This window comes from Lolium rigidum, chromosome 2 (genome assembly GCF_022539505.1).
Source record: "Lolium rigidum isolate FL_2022 chromosome 2, APGP_CSIRO_Lrig_0.1, whole genome shotgun sequence".
NCBI lineage: Eukaryota > Viridiplantae > Streptophyta > Magnoliopsida > Poales > Poaceae > Lolium > Lolium rigidum.
In genome coordinates, this window is record NC_061509.1 from 21,385,885 (window position 1) to 21,409,465 (window position 23,581).

The following is a 23,581-nucleotide window of genomic DNA, read 5'->3' on the forward strand; positions in this document are numbered from 1 at the left end:
CAGAAAGGAAAAAAAATAGAGACCTTCGAAAATGGTGGCGCTCACTTCCTTATCCCCACACTCGCCGAGGCCTTCCCCGTCTACGGCGAATCCTCGCCGCCGGCCACCGCCGCCTCACGTAACCGCCCCACCCCGCGGCCATATCCGGCCCACCGCCGCCGTCGCATCCGCCGCCACCAACTCCGACGGCGGCGGCGCCGACGACTACCACTCCACCATCCGCTCGCTCAACTCCCACGGCCGCCACGTCCCCCGCAAATCCCTCGGCCAGGTCCGTCTCCTCGCTCCTTCATGAAACCCCCTCTGTGTACTTACTGTGGGCCGACGCGCGTTTGCTTGGCTGGATTGCAGAACTACATGCTCAACACGAGGGTGAACGAGGAGCTGGTGGCGGCGGCGGGGGTGGAGGAGGGGGACGTCGTGCTCGAGATCGGCCCGGGGACGGGCTCGCTCACGGCCGCGCTCCTCGCGGCCGGCGCCACAGTCGTCGCCGTCGAGAAGGTCAGCTCATTTCAGTTTGCCAATCTAGCACTACTGCTCGATCAGTTTGCAGTTATGCTCATGTATCCATGAATTCGATTTGGTTCATGTACTCTATTCTTCCTCGTATATTGGTAGTTTCACGGAGATAAATCTTCCCACGAGATTTTTATGTAAGCTACATTCGCTGGTATAAGTTCAGTGAGAGTTGAGTTTGCTTGCTTCTGAAGATTATATATTCTGAAAATGCATAAAGCACTTGTGGAGTTTCGTCTTCATTTCGGAAGTATTATTGGTAGCTCCCGGTTATAGTGCCCAAACAAGTTCGTTTTCAAATTAGCCTTGGAGCATTGGGATGCAACAACTTTAGGATTTATCCTGCGATACAAGCAGTGAGAAATAGCTTGCACTTTACTTGTTCTAATTGCTTTGGCCTATAATCTGAAATGCCATCTTGTTCCATGTTTGTTTGGTGACAGGATAAGAATATGGCTGCCCTTGTCAAAGATAGGTTCGGATCCACAAATCAATTGAAGGTATTGTCTTCTTCTCAAATGAATCTGGTGCATTATTCATTCTGTGTTCACTACTGACATTATATTGCTATAAACTGTTCAACAAAATAAGTAAAGGTAAAATCATCCCTATGGCTTCTGTCTTCTTTCGTGTGTGTTTTTTTGGAGATGTACAAATCGGGTAATAGACACAACTTCCATCACTCCCGATTGAACATATCTTGTACATTCTGCATAAAATAAATTGTGAATGGATGGTTCACGGTTGTTAACATGCAGCGTCTCAGGTGGTAAGCTCAAAAGTTATCACTTAACAGGGTACACTGCGATCGCCACTCTGGTAGTCTGCACTTAATAATTTGCTCTTATGGCGATAGAAGTGTTAGAGCATCTCGACCGGTCCTCCCCAAAAAAGTGCCGGCATGCACGCCGGCAGCAGGCTATGGGGAGCGCCGGCTGCATGCACTTAACATTTGGGGACCGCGGCTCACACCAATTAACCCAATAGAGGCACCGGCACCATGCATGCACATGCAAGTGGGGACAGAAAAAGTAGGAGAGAGGAGAATCTTTAGAGGACTTTGTCACATGCAAGTGGAGCACATGCAACTTTTCAGCAGAAATTGGATGCCGGCGCTCCCAATCGGCTCCCTTCACGAAGGGATTGCTACTGGCGTGCCGGCGCTTTTATTGGGGTCTAAAAATGGCCGGCGGTTTTTCGGGACCGCCGGTGTGGACAGTTTCTCTCTCTAGAATCCCCAAAGAGCTATTGGGAGGGCCGGTGGAGATGCTCTTACAACGGTGGTGCCTGTGTTTTCTTAATAAGGACTGTTTACTGCTCTCTAGTTGCTACTCTGAATATCTAAGGCGATACATTTACTGCTTTAATAATTTGTTCTTCTGGTCACTAGAGATCGATTGTGTTTTCGCATATATTACAAAGCTATAGATTTGAGTTAGATTTTTTCATATTGACAATAAACTTAGATGTCAATGTATAATGACTTTTAGAAGTTAACACAGATCATTGAAGAAGATATCACAAAATTTCATGTTCACTCCCATTTTCTGCCTATCCTGGAGGAGAAATCCCATCACAAGAAGAAATATGCCAAGGTCTGCATTAATGTTTGGGGTTGCTTGTATTTCCCTAAACTTTTCACATAATTAAATAATTATTGGAGATGAAAGTGCTATTCTGCTCTCATAAGTACATGACACTTTGTACCTTGCAGGTTGTGTCAAACTTACCATTCAATGTCAGCACTGAAGTTGTCAAACAAATCCTCCCAATGGGGGATGTTTTCTCTGTCATGGTGCTTATGCTTCAGGTTTCAATCACCTCAACCTTTCCAACTAATTACGTGCCAATGTTGGTTCAGAAGATATTGATGTTTTTTATTTCTTGCTTCATTACGATGTATTTTAGTTTTGTATTTTAGAAAGACTCCTTATTTATGTTTACCTATCTGTTTTGAACATGGTAAAAAAACTACGCATCTTTTTTTTCTTCTACTACCACTTCTGATGAACTTTTTTGTTCGATTTTCCTTCCTACGGGTGTGTGTGGTTCTGTTTAGTCTTCAGCATTTACGGCGATCCAGTACACATTTAATAGAAAGTTTCATCTTAGCAATTCTTCATTTCAGGATGAAACAGCGCTACGCCTTGCAAACGCTGCAATACAAACACCTGAGTACCGACCTATCAATGTATTTGTGAATTTTTACTCTGGTAAGAGGGTCTCCCTTTAGGCCTACCTTTTTGAAAACTTCATATCACCTGAGTACCGTCCAGGATTACCAGTTGGCTTACTCTTTTATTCTCTTTGTATAAATAATTCATGATTCTATACATCCTTTTTCCCCTTTCTTGAGGGGTACAGTAAGTGAACTCTCATTGGAAAGGATTTATCAGGTTGGGCTTTCTATAAGGAATTTTTGCCTTGACAATTACGAATCACCTGAATTGATTTCCAAACCTTTGCCTAGTTATTTAGACGGACACTGCGCAGACACACAGTTATTAATGACAGATACATTTTTTTTTTGTAGAACCTGAGTACAAGTTCAAGGTTGAGAGGGCAAATTTCTTTCCTCAACCGAAGGTAAGCAATTTCTTATTTCCAGTGTCCTTATGCACGGCATATTGCTAAGTCACTTCTAAATACTTATCGCAGATGCCATATGCAGGTTGATGGTGGTGTTATAAGATTTAAACTAAAGAACGCTGGAGAGTACCCACATGTTTCTTCCAACAAAAGTTTCTTCGCAATGGTGAGTCAGACTGAACAATAAGTTTCCTGCCTCTTACATTCCAGGTTCAGCTAACTCCCAGCTGTTGGGAATAGCCATTAAGACTCCTGCACTTCAATTTCAGGTGAACTCCGCGTTCAATGGGAAGCGGAAGATGCTTCGGAAATCACTTCAACACATATGTTCTTCAGCTGACATCGAGGTCGCTCTTACCAATATCGGTCTTCCAGCTACGGTAAGCTCTCCCTCAGGTCCTCCCAACAGCCTCCTTCACTCTCATGTGCTTAATTCACTATTGCTTGCAGGCTAGACTCAGAATGCAAATGGACACGGAGGTCCGTGGTGTCCGTTTGTCCGTGTCCGTCGGAATTGCTAAACGGCTTCCGGGACGGGCCGCGTATTTTACACGGACTCTACGGACATGGCCTTCAGAGCCTGCCAGGCCCGTCTGTCCTGGAAAAGTACTTCGTCTCGGTCGATAGCGAAAGCAGCCACGGCGTTCGTCACCGTCGGGGTGGTGCCCTGCTCGTCGCCGCGAGCCTGCGCTCAGCTCGTCTGGGCTCTGCTCGTCGCCGCCAGACTGGGCTCAGCTCGTCGCCACCCTCCAACTACCTTGGTGATCTCGTTTGAGCCGGCAAGGAGCTCTTCGCAGATCTCAGAAGGTCTCCGCCGCCGAGCGCCTCGTCGTCGGCCGCCGCCGAGCGCCTCATCGTCGGCCGCCGCCCGATTCCCTCCTCGTCGCTGCCATGGGTGCGCTTCCCCTTGTCCGATTCCCTCCTCGTCACTGCCATGGGTGCGCTTCCCCTTGCCCGATTCCCTTCTCGTCGCTGTCATGCGTTCTGTCCGTGATGACCAGCGGAAGTCCACGGAAGCTGAACCAATTTACACGGAAATCATGGACAGCAGAATTAGTTGAAACGGCTTAGGCAATTGATGCTACGGATACCACGGACGTGTCCGTCTACATCCATAGGCTAGACCATCTGATCTGGTGATGGATGATTTCGTGAGGTTGCACAATCACCTCCCAAAAGTATGACTGCCCCTGCGCTCAAAATGCATATGGAATCATTTTGTTGGTTCACTCGCAGACTCGCTTCATTAAGCATGTCGCTAAAGTGTTTGTCTCCCCAGTTAGAGCACACTGCATCTTGCAGGTAGTCAAGTAGATTGACTCAATCTATTGTTCTTTAATCCGAGATTGATTCTCCAAATCACTTCAGATTCTGCTTGTTTACAGGGACTGGACAGTATTCTCCAGGGGGGGGGGGGCGGGGGGCTTCATCTGCATTCTGCAAAAAAAAAATGTTTCGCAGCACCAGTGCACTCAGCAGTGCCTTGCATGGATAATCATGGTGATTGTGCTCCATCTTCGAAAGCAATAACAATATGCATGTCGTGATTTTGTTCGCGCAGGAATCTCAGGGTTTTCCTTACTGCAGATGACATGTACGCAAGAATGAACATACGCAGTGATTATGTGTATACAACCTCTTGTACCGATCTTGGCAAAATGGAGGCTGCAATGTAGAGACCAAAGGTGTCTGTCAGGGCAACCTTTGACCAGGCAAAGATGCTTGCTACATTGTAAATTGCCAATGCTATTCATGTGTACTGACGCAGATATATGTATTGTTGTATTTCGGGTTAAACTTTGAGTTGAAACTGCACCAAAAAGATGTAGATATTCATGTTGAGCACAAAACTCTGTTGACATTCTGGCCGAGAGTGCTCTTTTGATTATTGCTATTATCTTTGCTGGTATTAATATATGTAATGCTAGTAAAACACTATCTTCCAGGCCACTAGGATTTTCCTGTGATTTCGGTGTGTTGGATTGTTTCGTTTCAGTTTTATATTTAAACAATGCTCAAAGCTACTTGCTTGCACTCTTAGGATCAGCTTGTGGTTAAATTGTACTGTCTTGTGCTTATTCTACAATATGATATGGAAAATTAGCCATGAAATAGGTAAAAATGGTCAAAAAGACGCTTAAATAGGTTAAGGGCCCTTTCGATTTGAAGGGCCGTTTGGTTCAAGAATTTTTATAGGAATTTTTGGAGTATTCTATCATAAGGAATTTTCCCTATAAAGTTTTTTCATATAGGAAATTTGTCTTTTTTACACAGGTCACAAAAAAAGTCGGTTTCTGGTGAAAAAACTTTGCAGGCACATCCGATGTGCAGGTATACGCACATTTTTTTCCTGATTCATTTATACTAATAAACACGTTTAAAATGTGTTTTAAATAAAGGAAGCATATGCATTCGAGATCCAAAAGGCCACGTTCGCTTTTGACCCCCTTCTTTTTAGGAAACCGCTCCATATCCGGCGACCGATCCGGTGCGGGCGATCGGTCGTGCCTCTGGCGCGTCCCGTCCCGTAACTTGGCCCATCTTCTTCTAGTCCACTAGCTGTATGCTTGATTGCCCCGCCCGTAACTTGGCCTAAGCCAGTTTTGCTAAAAAAAGAATCTAGATAGAGGCCCGCAAACGTTGATGCTTTATTTCTTGTTAGCTTCTTTATTTTTGCTGGAACCAAATGATTTTATTGTGGTAATCGTTTGTTATTTTATTAAAATAGATTATGTTTTGTTGTTGTAAATGAAACTAGAGCAAAAAAACGATTACCACAATAAAATAAGTGAGTGAGTTGCCCCCGCACTTTTAGTCAGGATATTGTTTAGAAAGGTTAAATTGCAACCTCACCTCATCCCATATTCCCTACTACAAGTGGAAAATTTCAAAAACTCACTTACAAGGAGCACGTAATTCAAGGACTAAGTTGACTTAAACTTTGTTAAACATCATGCACTGTTCGATGAGTCTCTTACTAGCTCTATTTGGGTATAAATTTCGTTTCTTCTCGGGACATCAATAATATCCTGCAAAATGTCAAATTGTAACCCCATTTCACCGCAGGATATTATACGCCGCCCATCTAGCACTGCTGCCCATTGTAACAAAAATGGAGTTCGGCCGGTTGCGGGGAAGATTCCATCGATTCCGTCGATTTGGGGCATTCCCAGATGAGGCTGTCAGCGGGGAGGAAGAAGAGGACGTGGTGGAGCTTCGTAGATGGTAGGGGAAGCTAGGGAATGCGTGGAGCAGCGGGGCGATGCATGGCCGGGCTTGGGTTTCGCGAACTCGCGCGCGAGTGCACACAACCAGCGGCGCCGACCCTAACTCCTGCACCGCGCGTCGCCCTGCTTCTTGGGTGCGATTCGGTGACCGAAAATAGCGCTGCTGCGACCAGCGAGGAGGCCTTGGCTGGAGCCGGGCGCGGGGTGCGGTGGCCCATCTCGCCAGAGGAAACAAGGGCGCAAGCAGGAGGACAACCTTATCCCGTTAGCACTTTTGCGTTTAGCCCATTTTTGTTTTTTATTATTCAAAATAGTTTTTATGTACAAACGGTGGCTTACAGGTAGGACCCACTAGTTGCCACATCATCATAAACATCGTTGACCGTAGATGAGCCTCTCGGATGAATTCAGTGACAATAGAACGTGTATTTCTGTGTACGGTGATGGATGCGGGCTGGGCTGCCAAGTTTAGCTACGCGCCATGTATTTTACTCCTCTAGAAATCGTGCAACGAAATGAAATTTTCCCAGTTTTAATATCTTATACTGTATTACTCTATAATACAAACATAGTTACTAGATATGTTTGATAAAAAAACAATCATCAAACTATCGTGCCAAAAACAACTAAGAATATCACCTGCATGTCGGACACGGTCGCTTCCAGTTCACAACCCACCGGCCATGCCCCAATCTGGCTGCTATTTCCACGTGACTTCTCCCCCCGTATAAACCCCTCGTCCAGTCCCCGTCTCCCGCTCCCTCGTCCCTGTCCCCCGCTCCCATCGCCGCCGGGTCCGAGCCAGCCACCCCGACGAAACTAGGGTTTCGCCCTCTACCTCCGCTCCCAAGGTACCAATCAAGACCTCTCGCTCCCTCGCCACACTTGTCTAGGGCGCGCGCGGTGCTCGTTTGCGTTTCCCCCCTGGATCTGGCGCTCGTGTAGGCGAAGCCCCCAGAGCTCAGATCTGGCACCTAGGGTTCTAGCTGAGATTGGTTTTGTAGCTTCGGACTCCGTCGCGTCTAGTGACTGGACCTCTGGGAGGATACTGTGCGGCATCCCGTCACGAGTCTGCCCGGGAGCTCGTGCTGTGCTATGCATTTGAACTCACTTATTTTCCGTATTTTTTACCTCCTCAAATCCGAGTTTCTAAGAATTGAATAAAGTAGGGCCGAGTCCGCTAAACAGGCACCCGTCACGAGAACTGCGTGGTGTTCGAACTGCGAATTGCTTGCTTGTTGTGGTTGGTTGGTTGGGGCTAAGTAAAGGTACAACAACACTTGCCGTTGTTGTGGTTGGTTACCCGATTCGGTGTTGTTTCCTCTAGTTTGTTAGAATGGTTGTTGGTGTTTGGAGTTCAGTCTACTTGAATCATTGGCGTATTTACATTATACTCGAGTGAAGTGTGCTTTTGTGGTTGTACCATGTGGTTTGCTATATTAATATAGCGGGGCCGAAGCCTATTTCGAGGAGTGTGCTTTTGTTGTTACTTGTATTATTATGAATAAGAAAGGTAGTGGTAGATTTTTTACCGTCCTTTTGCTGGTGTACTGTCTGATCAGTAGCTGCTCTTAGTGTCTGGTTTTCGTTTAGTTCTGGGCAGCCCTTTATCTGTGCTGATGCTTCTGTAAGAAGACTGTAATCTTTGATGATTGGTTGGTGTGAGTCTCTAATTCCACATGGTTGCTGTTTACTTAATTTCCCCCAGTAATACTATTAGGCGTGCTTAAGCAATTTCGGTTTGACTTAAAGGGGTAAAGAGTGTTATGAATCTTTGGCGCGTTTGTTAAAGTACATGTATTGGTAATACGTATTTTTTTAGCTCCATACTAACTTTAAGCTACTCCACTTTTCTGCACTCAAATTTTAAGTAACCGAATATCCCTAGAGATTTTCAATGGGAGCACTGATTGGCATCAAAGTTTAAAATAGCCGGCCGGAGGGACTCGACGCTACAGCTACGGCCTTTAAACGCTAAGATGAAAAAAATCCGCTATTAGCCCCAAAAATCGGCTATTAACGCTAAAAACGGGGGAAAAAAATAGCGGCTAAGGCTGCCGCGCAGGGCCCAAAATAATTGGCCCAAAATTTCGTTTCGCGGCGTTTGGCGTTGTTTTGCGCGGCCCAAACCCAGCATAGAAGTGCCCGAAGCCGAACCCTAGCGAAATATCCTCATTCTCTTCTCTCCTCGTCGTTCTTGAACAGCAGCGCGACCATGGCGGCGCGTACGGCCCGTCGTCGGTAGCTCCTGCGGCCAGCCGTGCTTGCTCCCTCCCCTTGGCATCCCTAGCTCCCCTGATTGGATCAAGCCGTTCCTTCCCTGAGCCCTGACTGCTGCTGCTACCCCCGGCCGCGCATCCAGTACTCTTCGATCTGCTGCTAGCCTGCTACCACGGACGCTTCACCAGCCTCCACCCTTCCGTTTACTGCTGCTCCCTACCACAGGCAACGATGTCAAGTAAGTGCTGCTCGATTTGTACTTCTGTAGCTTGTACGTACCTTACTAGAGAAAGGGGAATCCGTTCTGGTAGATTTGTAGGTGTGAAATTGTTCTCCATATGTTGCTGGTAGCTGGTAGATGACGTGAATCTTGTCAATAATCTATCGATCTAGCATACAATGGACTAGCATTCCATGTTTAATTTTCTCTTCTTCAGATGGACTAGTATACGATGTATGTGCATGTATAGTTGATATGGAATTTATTTTGTTTGGGTTAGAGTATGTGCAGTATATAGTTGACATGGATTAATTTTGTTTGCAATATATCAGAACTGGTTCCGAGAGAGAGCAAAGGAGAGATGCGGGGAGTCGGAGGCCCGTTGCTCACCGTCAGCGATCTCCTCAGCGACCTCGCCGTCGACGGAGGCGACGACCACCTCGACGGCGGCGGCGGAGGCGCATCTGTACCCTCATCCCCGTTGGCAGCGCAGCAGGTTGAGGAGGCCGACCCGTCCCACCTCCAACGGCTCTTCGAGGTGAGGGTACCCTTCGTCTCCTCGTTCCTAATTTCGTACGCATCTGTTGATTCACCCGTCATGTTGTTTCTTGCGCCTTCGAATTCACTCTCGGAATATTGCATCTAGCTATTGATTTCTTTCCCTGAGTCTCCATGAGCTACTCAATTGTTCTGGGTGAAGGATCCTGCTACCGTATATTGATATGGATTGTACAAAAAGGTCCACTCCCATATTTCATATTTCATATTTCATACTAAAGTAAATAGATGCAGGGATTGATTAAGGTGGACTGATCTTAGTAAAGTTAAGTTCATATTTCATATGCTGTTTTAGGTTACTTCACGTCGTCTTCACCCATTGTGGCCAGCATAACAGAGTGCTGAATGATTGATGTGCTTGTCATGTTTGTTGTTTGCTAATCCCTGAAGTGAGTGTTTATCAATAGAAAGGAAGGGCCCACAAACAGGCCATAAAAAGCTGTTTTGTTCATCAATTCAATGTGGTGTGCTACTCTGTTACTGTTATTCCTGGCTATCTCGGCTCAGTTCAGAAATGTAATCGATTTGCGTGTTCATCATTAATCAGGAAGACTATGACAATCTGATGAAGTCACTACAGGAGAATGACCCTTCATGGCCCTCCTTGATGCTGAAGGTATGGCTCTCGCCTTCCCTGTCGTTTCCCATGTGCCATACCCTGTGGTTATCTACTGCAATTCATATCCGAATGAAAAATAACAACTCTGCTCCCCATTCTCTGTACCTCAAACCCTAGTTGTGCACAGCGTTGAAGACCTCAGATAAGCTGCTGGGCTGCGCGAACGCAAAGGCGCGACAGCTGCTGGAGAAGGTGGAGGCGCTGGAGCAAGTGCTAGAGAAGGGAGATCACACGGTGGGAGCGATTTTAGAGGGTGGGTCTCCAGAACGCACAACTTAAGGGTGATAGCAGGACTTCGAAATCAAATGCACCTAGCAAGTAGTGTTGCGCTGTTGCAGCTGTTGTGTTTGGTTTATGCAAATCAGAAGGGTTGTCACTGTCTTTTTGATGTAAAAGGGCTACGCGTTGGTATCTTCATGAGTTTGGACAGTGCGTGTATGCTTTATGTCTCGGCATTGTTGGAATTTCGGTGTTCCCCTGTCATAGATTTGGTGAAACGACTCAGCATCGTTTATGTTCCACCCATTTGCTTGTCATTTTTTCATTTGGTTTGCTTTGTTTCCGGCAAGATAGTTGCTATAAAAAAAACATGCCATTCCAAGGTACTTCCGTTATCTCTCGTCAGGGGTTTCTGTAGAATCCTGAGGTTTGTTGTTAATAGTAGTATGAGCATAACCCAGAGACGGGTAAACTCATGCAACTGAGATTGGGAAGTAGAGTAATCATGTGCGTATCAATAGTCCAGGTATCTCCGTTGTCGATTATTTTTCTGTTCGTTGCGAGTTGCCACGAGTGCAAAGCGAGCGATGCGGCCATTGCCAACTGACACAGTGGTCACACGACTTCATGCCTTGGATGCATTTCTCACATGGAATTTCCGTGTTCTTTTTGGGCACCTTTGATTCAATGTGAAATATGGGAGTGGACCTTTTTGTACAATCCATATCAATATACGGTAGCAGGATCCTTCACCCAGAACAATTGAGTAGCTCATGGAGACTCAGGGAAAGAAATCAATGGCTAGATGCAATATTCCGAGAGTGAATTCGAAGGCGCAAGAAACAACATGACGGGTGAATCAACAGATGCGTACGAAATTAGGAACGAGGAGACGAAGGGTACCCTCACCTCGAAGAGCTGTTGGAGGTGGGATGGGTCGGCCTCCTCAACCTGCTGCGCTGTCAACGGGGATGAGGGTACAGATGCGTCTCCGCCGCCACCGTCGAGGTGGTCGTCGCCTTCGTCGACGGCGAGGTCGCTGAGGAGATCGCTGACGGTGAGCAACGGGCCTCCGACTCCCCGCATCTCTCCTTTGCTCTCTCTCGGAACCAGTTCTGATATATTGCAAACAAAATTAATCCATGTCAACTATATACTGCACATACTCTAACCCAAACAAAATAAATTCCATATCAACTATACTGCACATACATCGTATACTAGTCCATCTGAAGAAGAGAAAATTAAACATGGAATGCTAGTCCATTGTATGCTAGATCGATAGATTATTGACAAGATTCACGTCATCTACCAGCTACCAGCAACATATGGAGAACAATTTCGCACCTACAAATCTACCAGAACGGATTCCCCTTTCTCTAGTAAGGTACGTACAAGCTACAGAAGTACAAATCGAGCAGCACTTACTTGACATCGTTGCCTGTGGTAGGGAGCAGCAGTAAACGGAAGGGTGGAGGCTGGTGAAGCGTCCGTGGTAGCAGGCTAACAGCAGATCGAAGAGTCCTGGATGCGCGGCCGGGGGTAGCAGCAGCAGTCAGGGCTCAGGGAAGGAACGGCTTGATCCAATCAGGGGAGCTAGGGATGCCAGGGGGAGGGAGCAAGCACGGCTGGCCGCAGGAGCTACCGACGACGGGCCGTACGCGCCGCCATGGTCGCACGCGCCGCCATGGTCGCGCTGCTGTTCAAGAACGACGAGGAGAGAAGAGAATGAGGATATTTCGCTAGGGTTCGGCTTCGGGCACTTCTATGCTGGGTTTGGGCCGCGCAAAACAACGCCAAACGCCGCGAAACGAAATTTTGGGCCAATTATTTTGGGCCCTGCGCGGCAGCCTTAGCCGCTATTTTTTTTCCCGTTTTTAGCGTTAATAGCCGATTTTTGGGGCTAATAGCGGATTTTTTCATCTTAGCGTTTAAAGACCGTAGCTGTAGCGTCGAGTCCCTCCGGCCGGCTATAGCCGCGCTATAGCCAGCTATTTTAAACTTTGCTCACCGGACTTCCACAATATACGGATCTTCCAGGTAGCTGCCACAACCAACATTCGCCATTCTAAGTTCTAACATACAAATAATTATTATCTTCTGATGTTCACTGTTTTTTCTTCTTCAGGGAATTAGCCCAGTTAGCTCGGCAAACTCAATGCACACATTGAAGGTTTTGGCTCTCAGGTCTTCCGGCCATGGACTGCACACAGTTCTTAACGTTCTCAGGGGGTTCCCTTGCTTGGAAAGGCTCTATGTTATTGTTAGCACTCATCTTTGCTTGCTTGCTTTGAATGGATGGTTTGGTTGACATATTATCTAGTCTACTTAGCTGTAACATATGCTTCTTCTTTCTATTTTGCAGTTTTACAAACACCATGAGATGGATAAGAAAAGCGAGGCTTGGCACGACCCACTATTTCCAATCGAATGCCTTCAGACCTATCTAAGAAAGGTGGTGTTCAAGTCATACGTAGGCTATGACGAGCAGCAGGTTGGCTTTGCGAGGTTCTTTATTTTGAATGCGAGAGTGCTAAACAAAATGGAGTTTGAAGGATATGGCGACTACAACAACGAATCGGTGGCTCGTCAAGGCGTGCTGCTACAAGCGGAAAACAGAGCTTCCCGAGATGCTCAATTTGAATTCAGGAGTAATTGTTATTGGACTGATAGCCAGATCAACAAGTGTATCCATGATTTCTCAGTAGCCGACCCCTTCAGACATCCATAGACAGGGTTGGAGCCTGAAGATTATACTATATGTAGACGGTGTTGATGCCTGAAGATTCTACTGCCCTCCACACATATGTCTGCTCTATTTCAGGTCTAAAGTTTCTCAGTAATTCTTGTAGCTTATGAACTCACCCCTGTTAAAACTGCACGTGATATTTTTTGGATGCTAAATTTTACTGCTGAAAAGTTCTAATGTGCAGGGATGATAAAAAAAGTGTGCAAAGTTGTAGCTGTGAGGGAGCTGGTAATCCAGCTGCCAAAACACCTCTTGCCCTGTACAACTTGGTCCTAAGTTGGGCAAGAAACGCATGTTTGTGTTGCTAACTGAGTTGTCTTTTCAGTAATATGTACAACTACTATCTGAAGTTTAGTTGGTGATAATATTCTTTGCGTGCGCACACATTTGTTTGATGCTTTTTCTAGTTAGTGTTAGGTTGAATTTTTTATGCGCTACTCATCATGTCTCTGCCTGCAACGGAAACATGATTCGGTTTGAACCCGTGCTAATGTCCCCTATCCTAAACAAGATCATAAATAAGAGTCCAGAGCTGCTTAACGTATTCTTGCTTGCTATATTGCTGAAGTTTGAATTTACTGAAATGAAAGTGATCGCATCCTTGTACAAATTTGCAAGTAAATGGAACAGACATAACATTGGACTAGGAAAGGACCTTGGGCTTTGGCTGGGATACTGGTGTATATTTGTAACTAGAGAATAAGTATTTCTTGTCATCTTTGTTGCTTGCAAAACCGGATTTTTGCTGGATCTTTTATCCTCTTAAGTAAAATAGGTTTGAGATCCATAAGAGCACGACATCAGTTTCGATGGAATTGACATCATTTCGTTGCTGGCCATGCATGCCTCTTCCCTATACACATGAGAGAATCAGCAGGAAACCTTGTGTGAGTTCTGGTAAATCAGTAGCAAGGGAAAATGTTTTCTAGGCCACTGGTACTTTTTGAATGGTAGGCCACAACCACAAGTATGGATTATGTCTAGTAGCGAATACATGTGGCATGTTTAAGTAAATGCGCTACTTATAGTTGCATGTTTCAGGTATGGAGAGTAGATTTTGTACGTCTCGTCCATCTTGTCCTGGCTTCTAATTTTTCAGAAATAATGAAAATTCACCACAAAGAGTTCATTCAGCTGAATTTGATGTGAATCTGAAAGCAACTTCACGATAGTGGGCTGGATTGTGGGGATCATCATGTCACCTACTCCTCTTCTATTTCTTCGGCGAGAGACACTATGTAACACAGGCAAAATAATGCGAAGAAATAATTTTATGAAAGAAAATAGGTTAATTCAACATGTGTGTCATTGTCAACTTCATGTAATAAAAAAACCACTTAAAAACGTTGAAAATAACGCTAATCAGTAATAACAGTGCTACTGTCAAAGTGGCATTGATTGAATTATCCAATATATACCAGTGACATTTTTCTTTATTTTTAGCGACAATTGGAAAGTCGCAAGTAGTGTGAGTGTGATAGGATTCTACCTGTATTTTTTTCTCAAAATTCCGATGTAACGGCGGCGAACCCTAGCTTGCAATCCCCATTGTCGATCACCATACTCTCGTCAAGGGCGTCAATGCCGGAGCGAGGCCGAAGTGCTAGATAGTGGCCAGGAGTGGCGCGAGCAAAGTCTCGCAGCCAAATAACCCGTCCTCGATAGCCAACGGTCATGAAGAACTTAGATTTTTACGAAAGCTATATTTATATCGATACAACATGTTTTTTTTTAGTTTTTAGCCCATAAATATAATGGAAAAATCATGGCCAATTTTATCATGGCATTCTAATAAAGAGGCGCATTTTTCGTTCTCCACCGATAGCATCATGTCACCATATTCCTCTTCTATGAATCTCTCGAGAACCACTATCTTAGAATTGCTACAATAATACGAAGAAATAGCTTTGTGAAAGAAAAGTAGGTTAAGTAAATATTTTTTATTGTCAATTCCGCTTAACTGAAAAATACCGCCGCAAGAATGACTTGTAAAAAGTATCACTTGTAAATATAATTCATTTGATGAATGGTGCTGCCACATCACATGTATTGAAATATCCATAGTTTATCATTTGGCAGTGACTTTATGTAAATTTTTCTCGGTGGCATTTAACGACTGTTGATACTAATTTACCTCCATGCAAGATAGCAGGCAAACTGAATATGTATGTATATTTAGTTATCCCTTACCATTCATAGCACATGTATCTTTGCATATAAGAAGACTTTTATGGTTAGGATTAGGATTAGTTGATTGTTTCCATGTATATCTTGTATTACGCCTATATATATGAGATATGATGGCACTCATAGTGCTCCATCCAAACCTATTCTATCATGATATCAGAAAAGCGATCCAACGCTTTCGCACCCCTCTTCTACCGCCACCGCTCTAGGGTTTCTCCTCCCCGCCACTGCACGGCCTCTCCCTCTGCCACGATCGATACGGCGAGCTTCCGCACCCCTATTCTTCCGCCACCACTCTAGGGTTGCTCCTTCCCGCCACCGCATCTCCCTCTGCCATGACCAACATCGGCGAGCACACCCATGCTGCACTCTAGGCGCATACCACAGTGACCCAGAGCATCTAATCCCTCATATGCCACACTTGACCTCAAAGGGTCCAACTTCACCAAGTGAAGCAACTTTCTTCATGTCGCCGTCACCACGATCATCCCTCCCGCCATCGACGGCGGTTGGCTGCGACCTCTACCGTTCTGTGGCGGATGTGTGGCTCCATCAACCCCTACGCTGTTGAGATGGTCACAGTGGAGACTTCCACAGCCTTCACCCCATGTCGCCCATCACCATCCTCTTTCGCGACAATCCGTGGGCTACCTCGGCCAAAAATTCCGCAACATCAAGCAAGGGGGACAAGTACATCACCACCTAGTGCCTCCAGAAACCCTATTCTATCAGCACGTTTCTTTTTAGCCTCTCCATCGCAGTGGTCGGCCGCCAACCCTAGATCTACAGTACATTCCCAGTCCCGATCTCCCCACTCCACCCACAGCCGCGTCGATGCCAGTGCTGACTGGTGGCCAGGAGCTGCGGGCATAGGCTTGCGGCCAAATCCTCCGTTTGGGCCGCCGCCGGCCATGGAGAAGACGGAGGTCGCGGCGGTGGCGGCGCCTGGCCCCGAAAGGCTAGATTCCGATGGAAACGCGTCGAAGCGGGCAGACTGCGACGAGGCCGACAGCGATCTCATCAGCAAGCTCCCCGACGACATGCTTTCCGCCATCATCTCCCTCCTCCCCACCAAGGACGCCGGCCGCACGCAGGTACTCTCTCGCCGATGGCGCCCCCTGTGGCGCTCCGTGCCTCTCAACCTCCACGCCCGCGCCAAACTTCCCGGCAGTCCTGCATACCCCCACACCGTCCCCGTTTCCGCCGTCTCCAACATAATCTCGCAACATCCCGGCCCCGCCCGGCGGTTCTCGTTCACCGGCTTCCGCGCCGGCGAGTTCGATGCCGAGGTGGAGAGCTGGTTCCACTCCCGTGCGCTCACCAAACTCGAGCAGCTTCATCTGTGCTGTCACACTCGCATCAATTCATCATCTGGGCTACCTGAACGGAGCCAACGTCTGCCACTATCTGCGCTCCGCTCTGCCTCTACCCTCCTCGTTGCCAGGATCAGCGGTTGCTATTTTCCTAACGATATGCCGTCCATGGATTTCCCTGTCCTCACGCAGCTCTCTTTGATCCACGTTTCAATCCCTGGGGACGTCTTCCACGGCTTGCTCTCTAGCTGCCATGCCTTGGAGAGCTTATACATTTCCGGAGTTTGCGCTACTACTGGTCGCCTCCGTGTTAGCTCGCCGGCTCTAAGGAGCATTGCCTTCCAGCATTGGCCTAGTGAAAAAGCCGCCCTACTGGTGATCGAGTATGCTCCTCACCTTGTAAGGTTACTAATACCTTACGATCCCAAAGATGGTTGTGTGACTATCCGGGTAATTAGGGCACCTAAGCTCAAGATATTGGGCCCTTTTTTTCCCATCCTCTCCAAGATCCTCGTCTCCCAGGTAACAGCACCAGCATCCAGGAATCTTGCATTTGGCGCATAATTTTGTCTGTGTTCATTTTTTTTCTGTTTTCCTCAGGGAATAAGCCCAGTCAGCTCGGCAAACTGGACCCGCAGTGGCTCTCAGGTCTTCTGGATATGCATTGCACGCAGTTCTTAATATCCTCAGGTGGTTCCCCTCTTTGGAAAAGCTGTATGTCATTGTGAGTACTCGTCTTTGCTCGCTTTAAATGTGGTTTGATTGACATACTTCTTGTCTAGTAAGCAACTACTTTAACAAATGCCTCTTCTTTGTATTTTGCAGTTTTACCCACACAGATACATTGAGATGGATGAGGAAGATGACCCTCAGTATGACCCACTACATCCAATCGAATGCCTTCAGACCCATTTGAAAATTGTGGTATTCAAGTTATTTGTAGGCCACGAGAAGCAGGTTAACTTCGCCAGGTTCTTTGTTCTGAATGCAAAAGTGGTAAACAGAATTGAATTTGAACTCTTTGAGTACAAGAGTGAATCAATGGCTTATCAACACCAACTGCTACAAGTGGAAAACACAAGTGGAAAACAGAGCTTCTCGAGGTGCTCAAATTCAATTTAGGAGTCAACCAGCTCGTAGTGATCTTGGTGCACACAAGCATATCCATGATTTGTCAGTGGCCGACCCCTTCAGACATTGTCAAAATTGGGCGTCTTGTGCTCATTTTGTAGACGTGGTTGATATCTGAAGGTAGCATTATCTTTTGCCTATGCCTGATTTCTTTCTGGTCTGGAGTTCCTATGTAATTCAAGTAACTTATGAAGTCACCTGGGTTAATAACGCAGAAGATGTTTTTTAGATGCAAAATGAGTTGGCTGAAAAGTTCTAATGGTGAGGGATGGTAAGAAGTTATGGCCAAAATGTTGTAGCTGGGAGTCTCTTCCTGATGCTATTACCGGAGAAGTCTATGCTTGTCCCGATGGAATCCTGCTGTACCGTGAGTGCAATTCATAACATTTTGCTGGAGACTGATTGCCATATCCTGGCTGAACTGTGGAAAACAAGAAAGAAGAACACATCAGCCATCCAATTGATCCGGAACTAAGTATTTGAGCTTAGTTCCTTTGATTTATGTTATACAAGCCGTGAAGCAAACATTGCTAAACAATGTTCCAGCAGCATGTGCTTGGAGTACCCAGGTGCCGGTGTTCTTATCTCTGTGTATTCATGATAACTATTGTAATGTTCTCTAAGTAATGTTGCTACCAAAACACATGTTTCTACTGAGAATTGTATTGCCTTTTCTATTATATATATATATATATATATATATATATATATATATATATATATATATATATATATATATATATATATATATACAAAATCACAAAAGCTTTTATTTGATGTTCTGTTGAGAGGATATGCACTATTTTTTTGTTGAAGGATACGTGCTTGTCAAGCTAAGCTAGCGGTTTGTAGTTTTGCTAATGATCCTAATCAGTTGGAACATGCTTCGGTTGCCTACTGGTTGTTCTCTTATTAAAGTTTGTGGTTACTGTAATTGCATCCTTGTACAGTTTTACCAGTATTTTTTCTAAGAGAATTGTATTGTGCCAAGGACTTTAACATAGTGTTTGGCTTTGGCGGAGGTCCTGGTGCATGCTGCTTCTTAACTTGTTTTCTGAACATATTTGTTGGTTGCAAATACAGGTTTTTGCTGCATCTTTATTCGAATTCAGGAGTGATTCTTTTTCTATTGATTTCCTTTGACAACATGCACATCCATGATATCCATGATTTGCTGGTGCCCGAACCCTTCAACAGCTTGTTTTGTAGAAAGACTTAGGTTGTTGATGCCCGACGATTGCATTATCTTTTGCTCCTCTTTTGATGAAAGGGGTTGATGTCTGAAGTTTGCATTATCTGCTTGCTTTGTAGATGGGGTTCATGCCCGAAGATTGCCTAGACTTTCGCGTATGTTTGCGCTATTTTAGTCTTAAGTTCCTCTGTTCCTCTGTAACTCCAGTCCTTTTAAAGCTATCCTGTTACAACTGCAAAAGATATATTTGGATGCAAAAAAAAATTACTCCAAAAGTGAATCGAGAGGGAGCTGCTGTAACTCCTCTTACCCTGTGCCACTGTGACTTTCTTCACCCTAAGCCAGGCTTAATATCCTTTTGACTAAAATCAGAGTAAAAAGACAGGCAATTTTTTAATAATACGAATTAATTATTTATTTCTAAGAATAGCACGCATTTTTAATTATTTTCAAAAGTGTGACTTGGTCGGTCACCGATCGGAATTTAGAAAAGCGACTAGGAGTCGGCTGTCAGGTGCCAGCACTAGTTGGTCGATCTGATTTGAATGGTTCTAGTTTGTTGTTAGGGTATCTCCAACAGGGTGACGTAAATGGACGTTGAGAGACTGTTTGCGTCCGCGATGACAGGAAATGCGTCTCGGTCCTGCTCCAGCGACGCAAAGTGGTTGGGTCGTCCACGGCGACGCAAACCTGGACCAAACCTGGACCAAATATGCGCTAGGTTTGCGTCTCCGTGGACGCTGCAGCAAGTGACCGCGTTGGTTGCATCTGGCCTGCTCGGCAGTGCCTAGGTAAGCAAAATATTCCTTGATTACTATCGATTGGCCAAAAGGACCATCTTTACAAAGATGGTTAGTCGAGTTAACCTAAAACTACAATGGCTGTACCTACTCGCCGTCGCGTGGCCTACCACGGCCGGGGTTACTTGCAGTCGCGCTGCCTACTACTGGTTGTCGGAGGGGTCGACGCCGTGGGCAGTGGGCAGCGGCAACAGACTAGGCATGTGCATTTCTTAGGGCATCTCTAGCGGGACGACGCATTTTGGATGCCGAAAATGTCTGCGCGCGTTCGTTTGCATCGGCCCAAATGGCCGAAATCGACCGCGCGTTCGTTTGCGTCGGGGGTGGCTCCAGCAGCACGATGCATTTTATTTCTATTTTCCATTTTTTGAACAGAAAAACATAAGTTACATAAAATAAAGGAAAATAAAAACCCTAACGCCTGCGCCTACAGGTTATCCTTGTCGATGTCGATCACAACGAGCTCTGGTACCGCCCACGGCCAGTTCGCAAGCGGCGGAACATACGTCGGTGCCGCGGGCGGTTGTGGAGTTGGAGTAGCCCAGGCCGGCGGTGGAGGTTGAGCAGCCCAGGCCGGCGGTGGAGGTTGAGCAGCCCAGGCCGGTGGTGGAGGTTGAGCAACCCACTCCGGTGGTGGTGGTGGCGTACTGGGGCAGCGGCGGTTGCACCGGCCGGTCGCCCTCCGAGAAGAGGACGCCGAGCCTCGCGATCTCGTCGTTCGTCATCTCCTCCGGGTACTCGAACTTCCGGCCCTCCGCCATGGCCACCCGCCATTCCTGGAAAATGTAGGCGACGTAGTCGTCGCTGTCATCCTTGGCCTCCTCGTTGTGGTAGGCCAGCGCCTCGTTGTACTCCTCGTCATCGTCGTCCTATGCAGGCACCGGCGGCTGCCGTGTTCGACGACGAGACACCGGTGGATGGTCGAAGGGGAAGTCCCTATCGCCGAGGAAGCCTGCCCTCCTCCTCGTATCCTTCTCGGTCGACTTTTAAGGCCGGACGCGCGCGGGAAAGATGCCATTGAAGGCGACGCAGAAGCCCAGCCGCTGCCCGCCAGTCCGCGCGCAGAAGAGGCCGCCGCGACATTGATGGCGAAGGCTGCGGCGCAGACGCGGAAGCGCTGACCGCGGAAGGGATGGCCGGGGAAATGATGCCCTCGATACAGGCTCGCTGTCAGGCGGGCCCGGTGAAAAAAGTGAGCGGTCACTTGGGGCATCCGCCAGCGTCCGCAGAGACGCAAAGCTGATGACAAGGGATTAACTTGTCAATGCCTACGGATTGTAGACTTATGCTTTCGTAGAAAGTAGAGGGCAAGTAGATCTCGAAGGTTCAGCCAAAAAGGTGCTCGACTAAGAAAACTACGGTTATGTTGACAATAGATTCGATCCTTTCTTCTTCCCTTGGCTCCCCTTTATATAGGAGGGAGAGCCGAGAGTTCTCTTACCGTACAAGTTACAAACTCCGGGAGACTATCTGAGTCTTTCCCGTACAATTACATGACTCACGATTCCTAATATAACTCTATCTTCCATATTAGCGTTCGCTGGACTTCTGGGCCTTGAAAACTTTGGGTCGTGGGCCTCCAAATATCCACGGGTACCTTATTCGACGGACCCATTCGGGTTGCCTATGTCAGTAGCCCCCGAGATTTTGTTTAAATCGTAGAATCAAGCAAAATCTCCAACGTAGAATTGAATCATCTTTATACACCAACAAACCGAATATTTTTGTTTAACGTTTATTTTATACAAGGATATTGGTAGATGAGGCTGGTTCATCTGACGGATCAGGTACCAGTTAACTGCTCTTGTGGCAAACCCGCATAAACCTACTTCAAGCTCAAGTCCATGGACTTGAACTCCGAATACTGATGTAACTTGACACGCGCCGCTTAAGGACTTATCGTGAATCGAGTCCCAGATATATTTTATCGAGTACCTAACGCGTCAGTTAGGATTTTTCTTCGTATTTGTTGATGCGAATAGAGTAGTAGAGCGCATTCAGGTGCGATACCACACCGCACAGGACGGATCCTGGGGACTTACCTTCGTAAAATATTACGGCATCCAGAGTTTTTACCGCGGTAGACGCGCTCTGAGAATATATTGTCGAGTGCCTTTGTCGGCTGTTGGAATTACTAATTTCTCCGAGTTGTCAAAGGATGATATCTTCTCCCGATGGGAGTACATGACGAGTTATGTGTAACTCGAAGATGTACAATGATAATACTTCATATGCACTTCTATATTTGTCGTGTCATCCTCTTATTTTTTCTTCCTCGTATTTAATCGGGTGCGCGACCAGCGCCCCGATGGGAGTAGCCCCCGAGGCTACAGCCGAGTGTTTGCACTTGGTTGTAGGCTCAACTTTTGCTATTTTGACCAACTCTGTATTTTTGTCTTTCACCTTACCCTCTTATCAGAAGTATAAACAATACTTCTGATAAGAGTAGCCCCCGAGCATATGAACAGATGCTTTGCATTTGATCATAGGCTCCCGAAGTTTCTCTTTTTTAGAACTCAAAGTTTTGTTGTCGCTATATTTTGTTAAACCACTCAAAAATTTCTTGAATGACGTCGTTGCTGACGATAGCCACGATGCCTCACCTTGGAAAGACACGACTCATGTCACCTCATTGAGTCGTGGGTACAAAACTCTGCGCCATCGACACGTCGCGCAAGTGGGGGACACACGTCCTCCGTAATTTCCGGCACTCGCGAAGTAACTTCCGTTCAGTAAATTCAGAGTGGTAAAACCCTTTTACCCTTTGGACACACGTAGGGTTTGGAACACTTTCCCTTTTCATCCAACGGCTGGACGCATCGTCTTCTCTCGACAAATTCACCATGTGATCCTCATTCATCCCCTTCGCTGCGCCGCACATCTGCTTTCTCTCTCTCTCTCCGCCATTGCTATCCCTTCGAGCTCCTTGCGCACTTGCTCTCCTTCTCCCTACTTCTCCACCGAACTGCTCCCCATGGCTCTGCGCACGAAGCTATGCAAGAATAAGGCTTCAGGCACCGACGAGCTCGCGGAGAATATCAAGGTTTCGGGATGGGAGCGGTCGAAGATCTCCGCCCAAGACCAGAAGCTTCTGAAGAAGATGAGCCCGCTAAAGAAGGAGACCCTGAAGATGCCCGGAGACAAAAGCTCTCCTCATCCTCCTATTGGATTCCGGTTAACCTTCATCGAATTCCTTATTCGCGGCCTTGCCGTTCCTGATCACGAGTTTCTTCGTGGCCTTTTATTCATCTATGGCATCCAGCTGCACCAGCTGACCCCAAATTCTCTTCTCCACATTTCTATTTTTATCACTCTCTGCGAGTATTTCCTCGGCATCCATCCTTATTGGGGCATGTGGAAACTCATCTTCTATCTCTGACGCAACAATTCTAGGAACATCATCTACAATGTAGGTGGCGTTTGCATCTGCGTCCCTCCCGACGTCGATTACTTCGACGTGAAGTTCCCCGACTCGGTCCAAGGTTGGCGCAAGAAATGGCTGTATATCCAGGATGAGTCCGCCCTCTCCCAGGAGTATGGTATCACGCCCTTTGATCCTGCCGAAGAAATCCAGAGGCGCAGATCTTGGGACACAGAGGCTACTGCCGAAGAAAAAGCGGTCACTGAAGCCCTGATGACCCGCATCCATCAACTGCAAAACATCGACGGAGAAGAACTATCGGGTGTGCAGATAATTGCCTAGTTCCTCCGGATTCGAGTGCAGCCTCTGCAGGCTCGCAAAAATCCTCTTTGGATGTACTCAGGAACTAAGGATATCGACCGTCTTTCCAAGGACCTTTCTGTGAAGGACTTGGAGAGCTTCGTCCGACGTTTTACCTCCTTGAACAAAAACCACGAAGTCCCTTCATCCTATCGCGTGGAGCCATACAGTGCTGACCACGCTCTTCCCGAAGTAAGTGTTTTCTTTCGGGTTGAGTTCTGTATTTTTCGACTGCTGTTGATTTCCCTTGTGTGCTCATTTTCTTGCCCTCTCTCTGTTTTGTACCATGCAGGGCCACCAAATTCTTTCTTCTCATCCCC

At 46.6% G+C, this 23,581-nt stretch overlaps 2 protein-coding genes and 1 pseudogene across 10 annotated transcripts; all 3 read left to right on the plus strand.

The window, feature by feature from the left end:
- Positions 1-31: 31 nt before the first annotated feature.
- LOC124691409 (ribosomal RNA small subunit methyltransferase, chloroplastic-like) lies at positions 32-4,857 on the plus strand. 8 transcript variants are annotated; one of them, XR_006998937.1, is made up of 11 exons: positions 32-271; positions 352-501; positions 960-1,016; positions 2,019-2,111; positions 2,231-2,326; positions 2,645-2,729; positions 3,050-3,102; positions 3,188-3,271; positions 3,375-3,485; positions 4,224-4,407; positions 4,667-4,857. XR_006998937.1 is itself a non-coding variant. In XM_047224692.1 (11 exons), the coding sequence occupies exons 1-11, from the start codon at positions 32-34 to the stop codon at positions 4,694-4,696; spliced, it is 1,059 nt and encodes a 352-aa protein (XP_047080648.1). In that variant the 3' UTR covers positions 4,697-4,857. The 8 variants fall into 8 exon arrangements, 5 of the variants coding, with proteins under 5 accessions (XP_047080648.1, XP_047080649.1, XP_047080650.1 ...); XR_006998938.1 differs by having other exon boundaries at positions 4,693-4,857; XR_006998939.1 differs by lacking the exon at positions 4,667-4,857 and adding an exon at positions 4,491-4,512.
- A 2,230-nt stretch (positions 4,858-7,087) lies between these two features.
- On the plus strand, positions 7,088-10,485 carry LOC124691411. Of its 2 annotated transcripts, none has more exons than XM_047224697.1 (4): positions 7,088-7,183; positions 9,105-9,310; positions 9,878-9,946; positions 10,067-10,485. In XM_047224697.1, the coding sequence occupies exons 2-4, from the start codon at positions 9,134-9,136 to the stop codon at positions 10,226-10,228; spliced, it is 408 nt and encodes a 135-aa protein (XP_047080653.1). In that variant the 5' UTR covers positions 7,088-7,183; positions 9,105-9,133; the 3' UTR covers positions 10,229-10,485. The 2 variants fall into 2 exon arrangements, with proteins under 2 accessions (XP_047080653.1, XP_047080652.1); XM_047224696.1 differs by lacking the exon at positions 7,088-7,183 and adding an exon at positions 8,333-8,790.
- Positions 10,486-15,984: 5,499 nt separating this feature from the next.
- LOC124689328 lies at positions 15,985-17,539 on the plus strand (annotated as a pseudogene).
- The last annotated feature ends 6,042 nt before the right edge of the window (positions 17,540-23,581 follow it).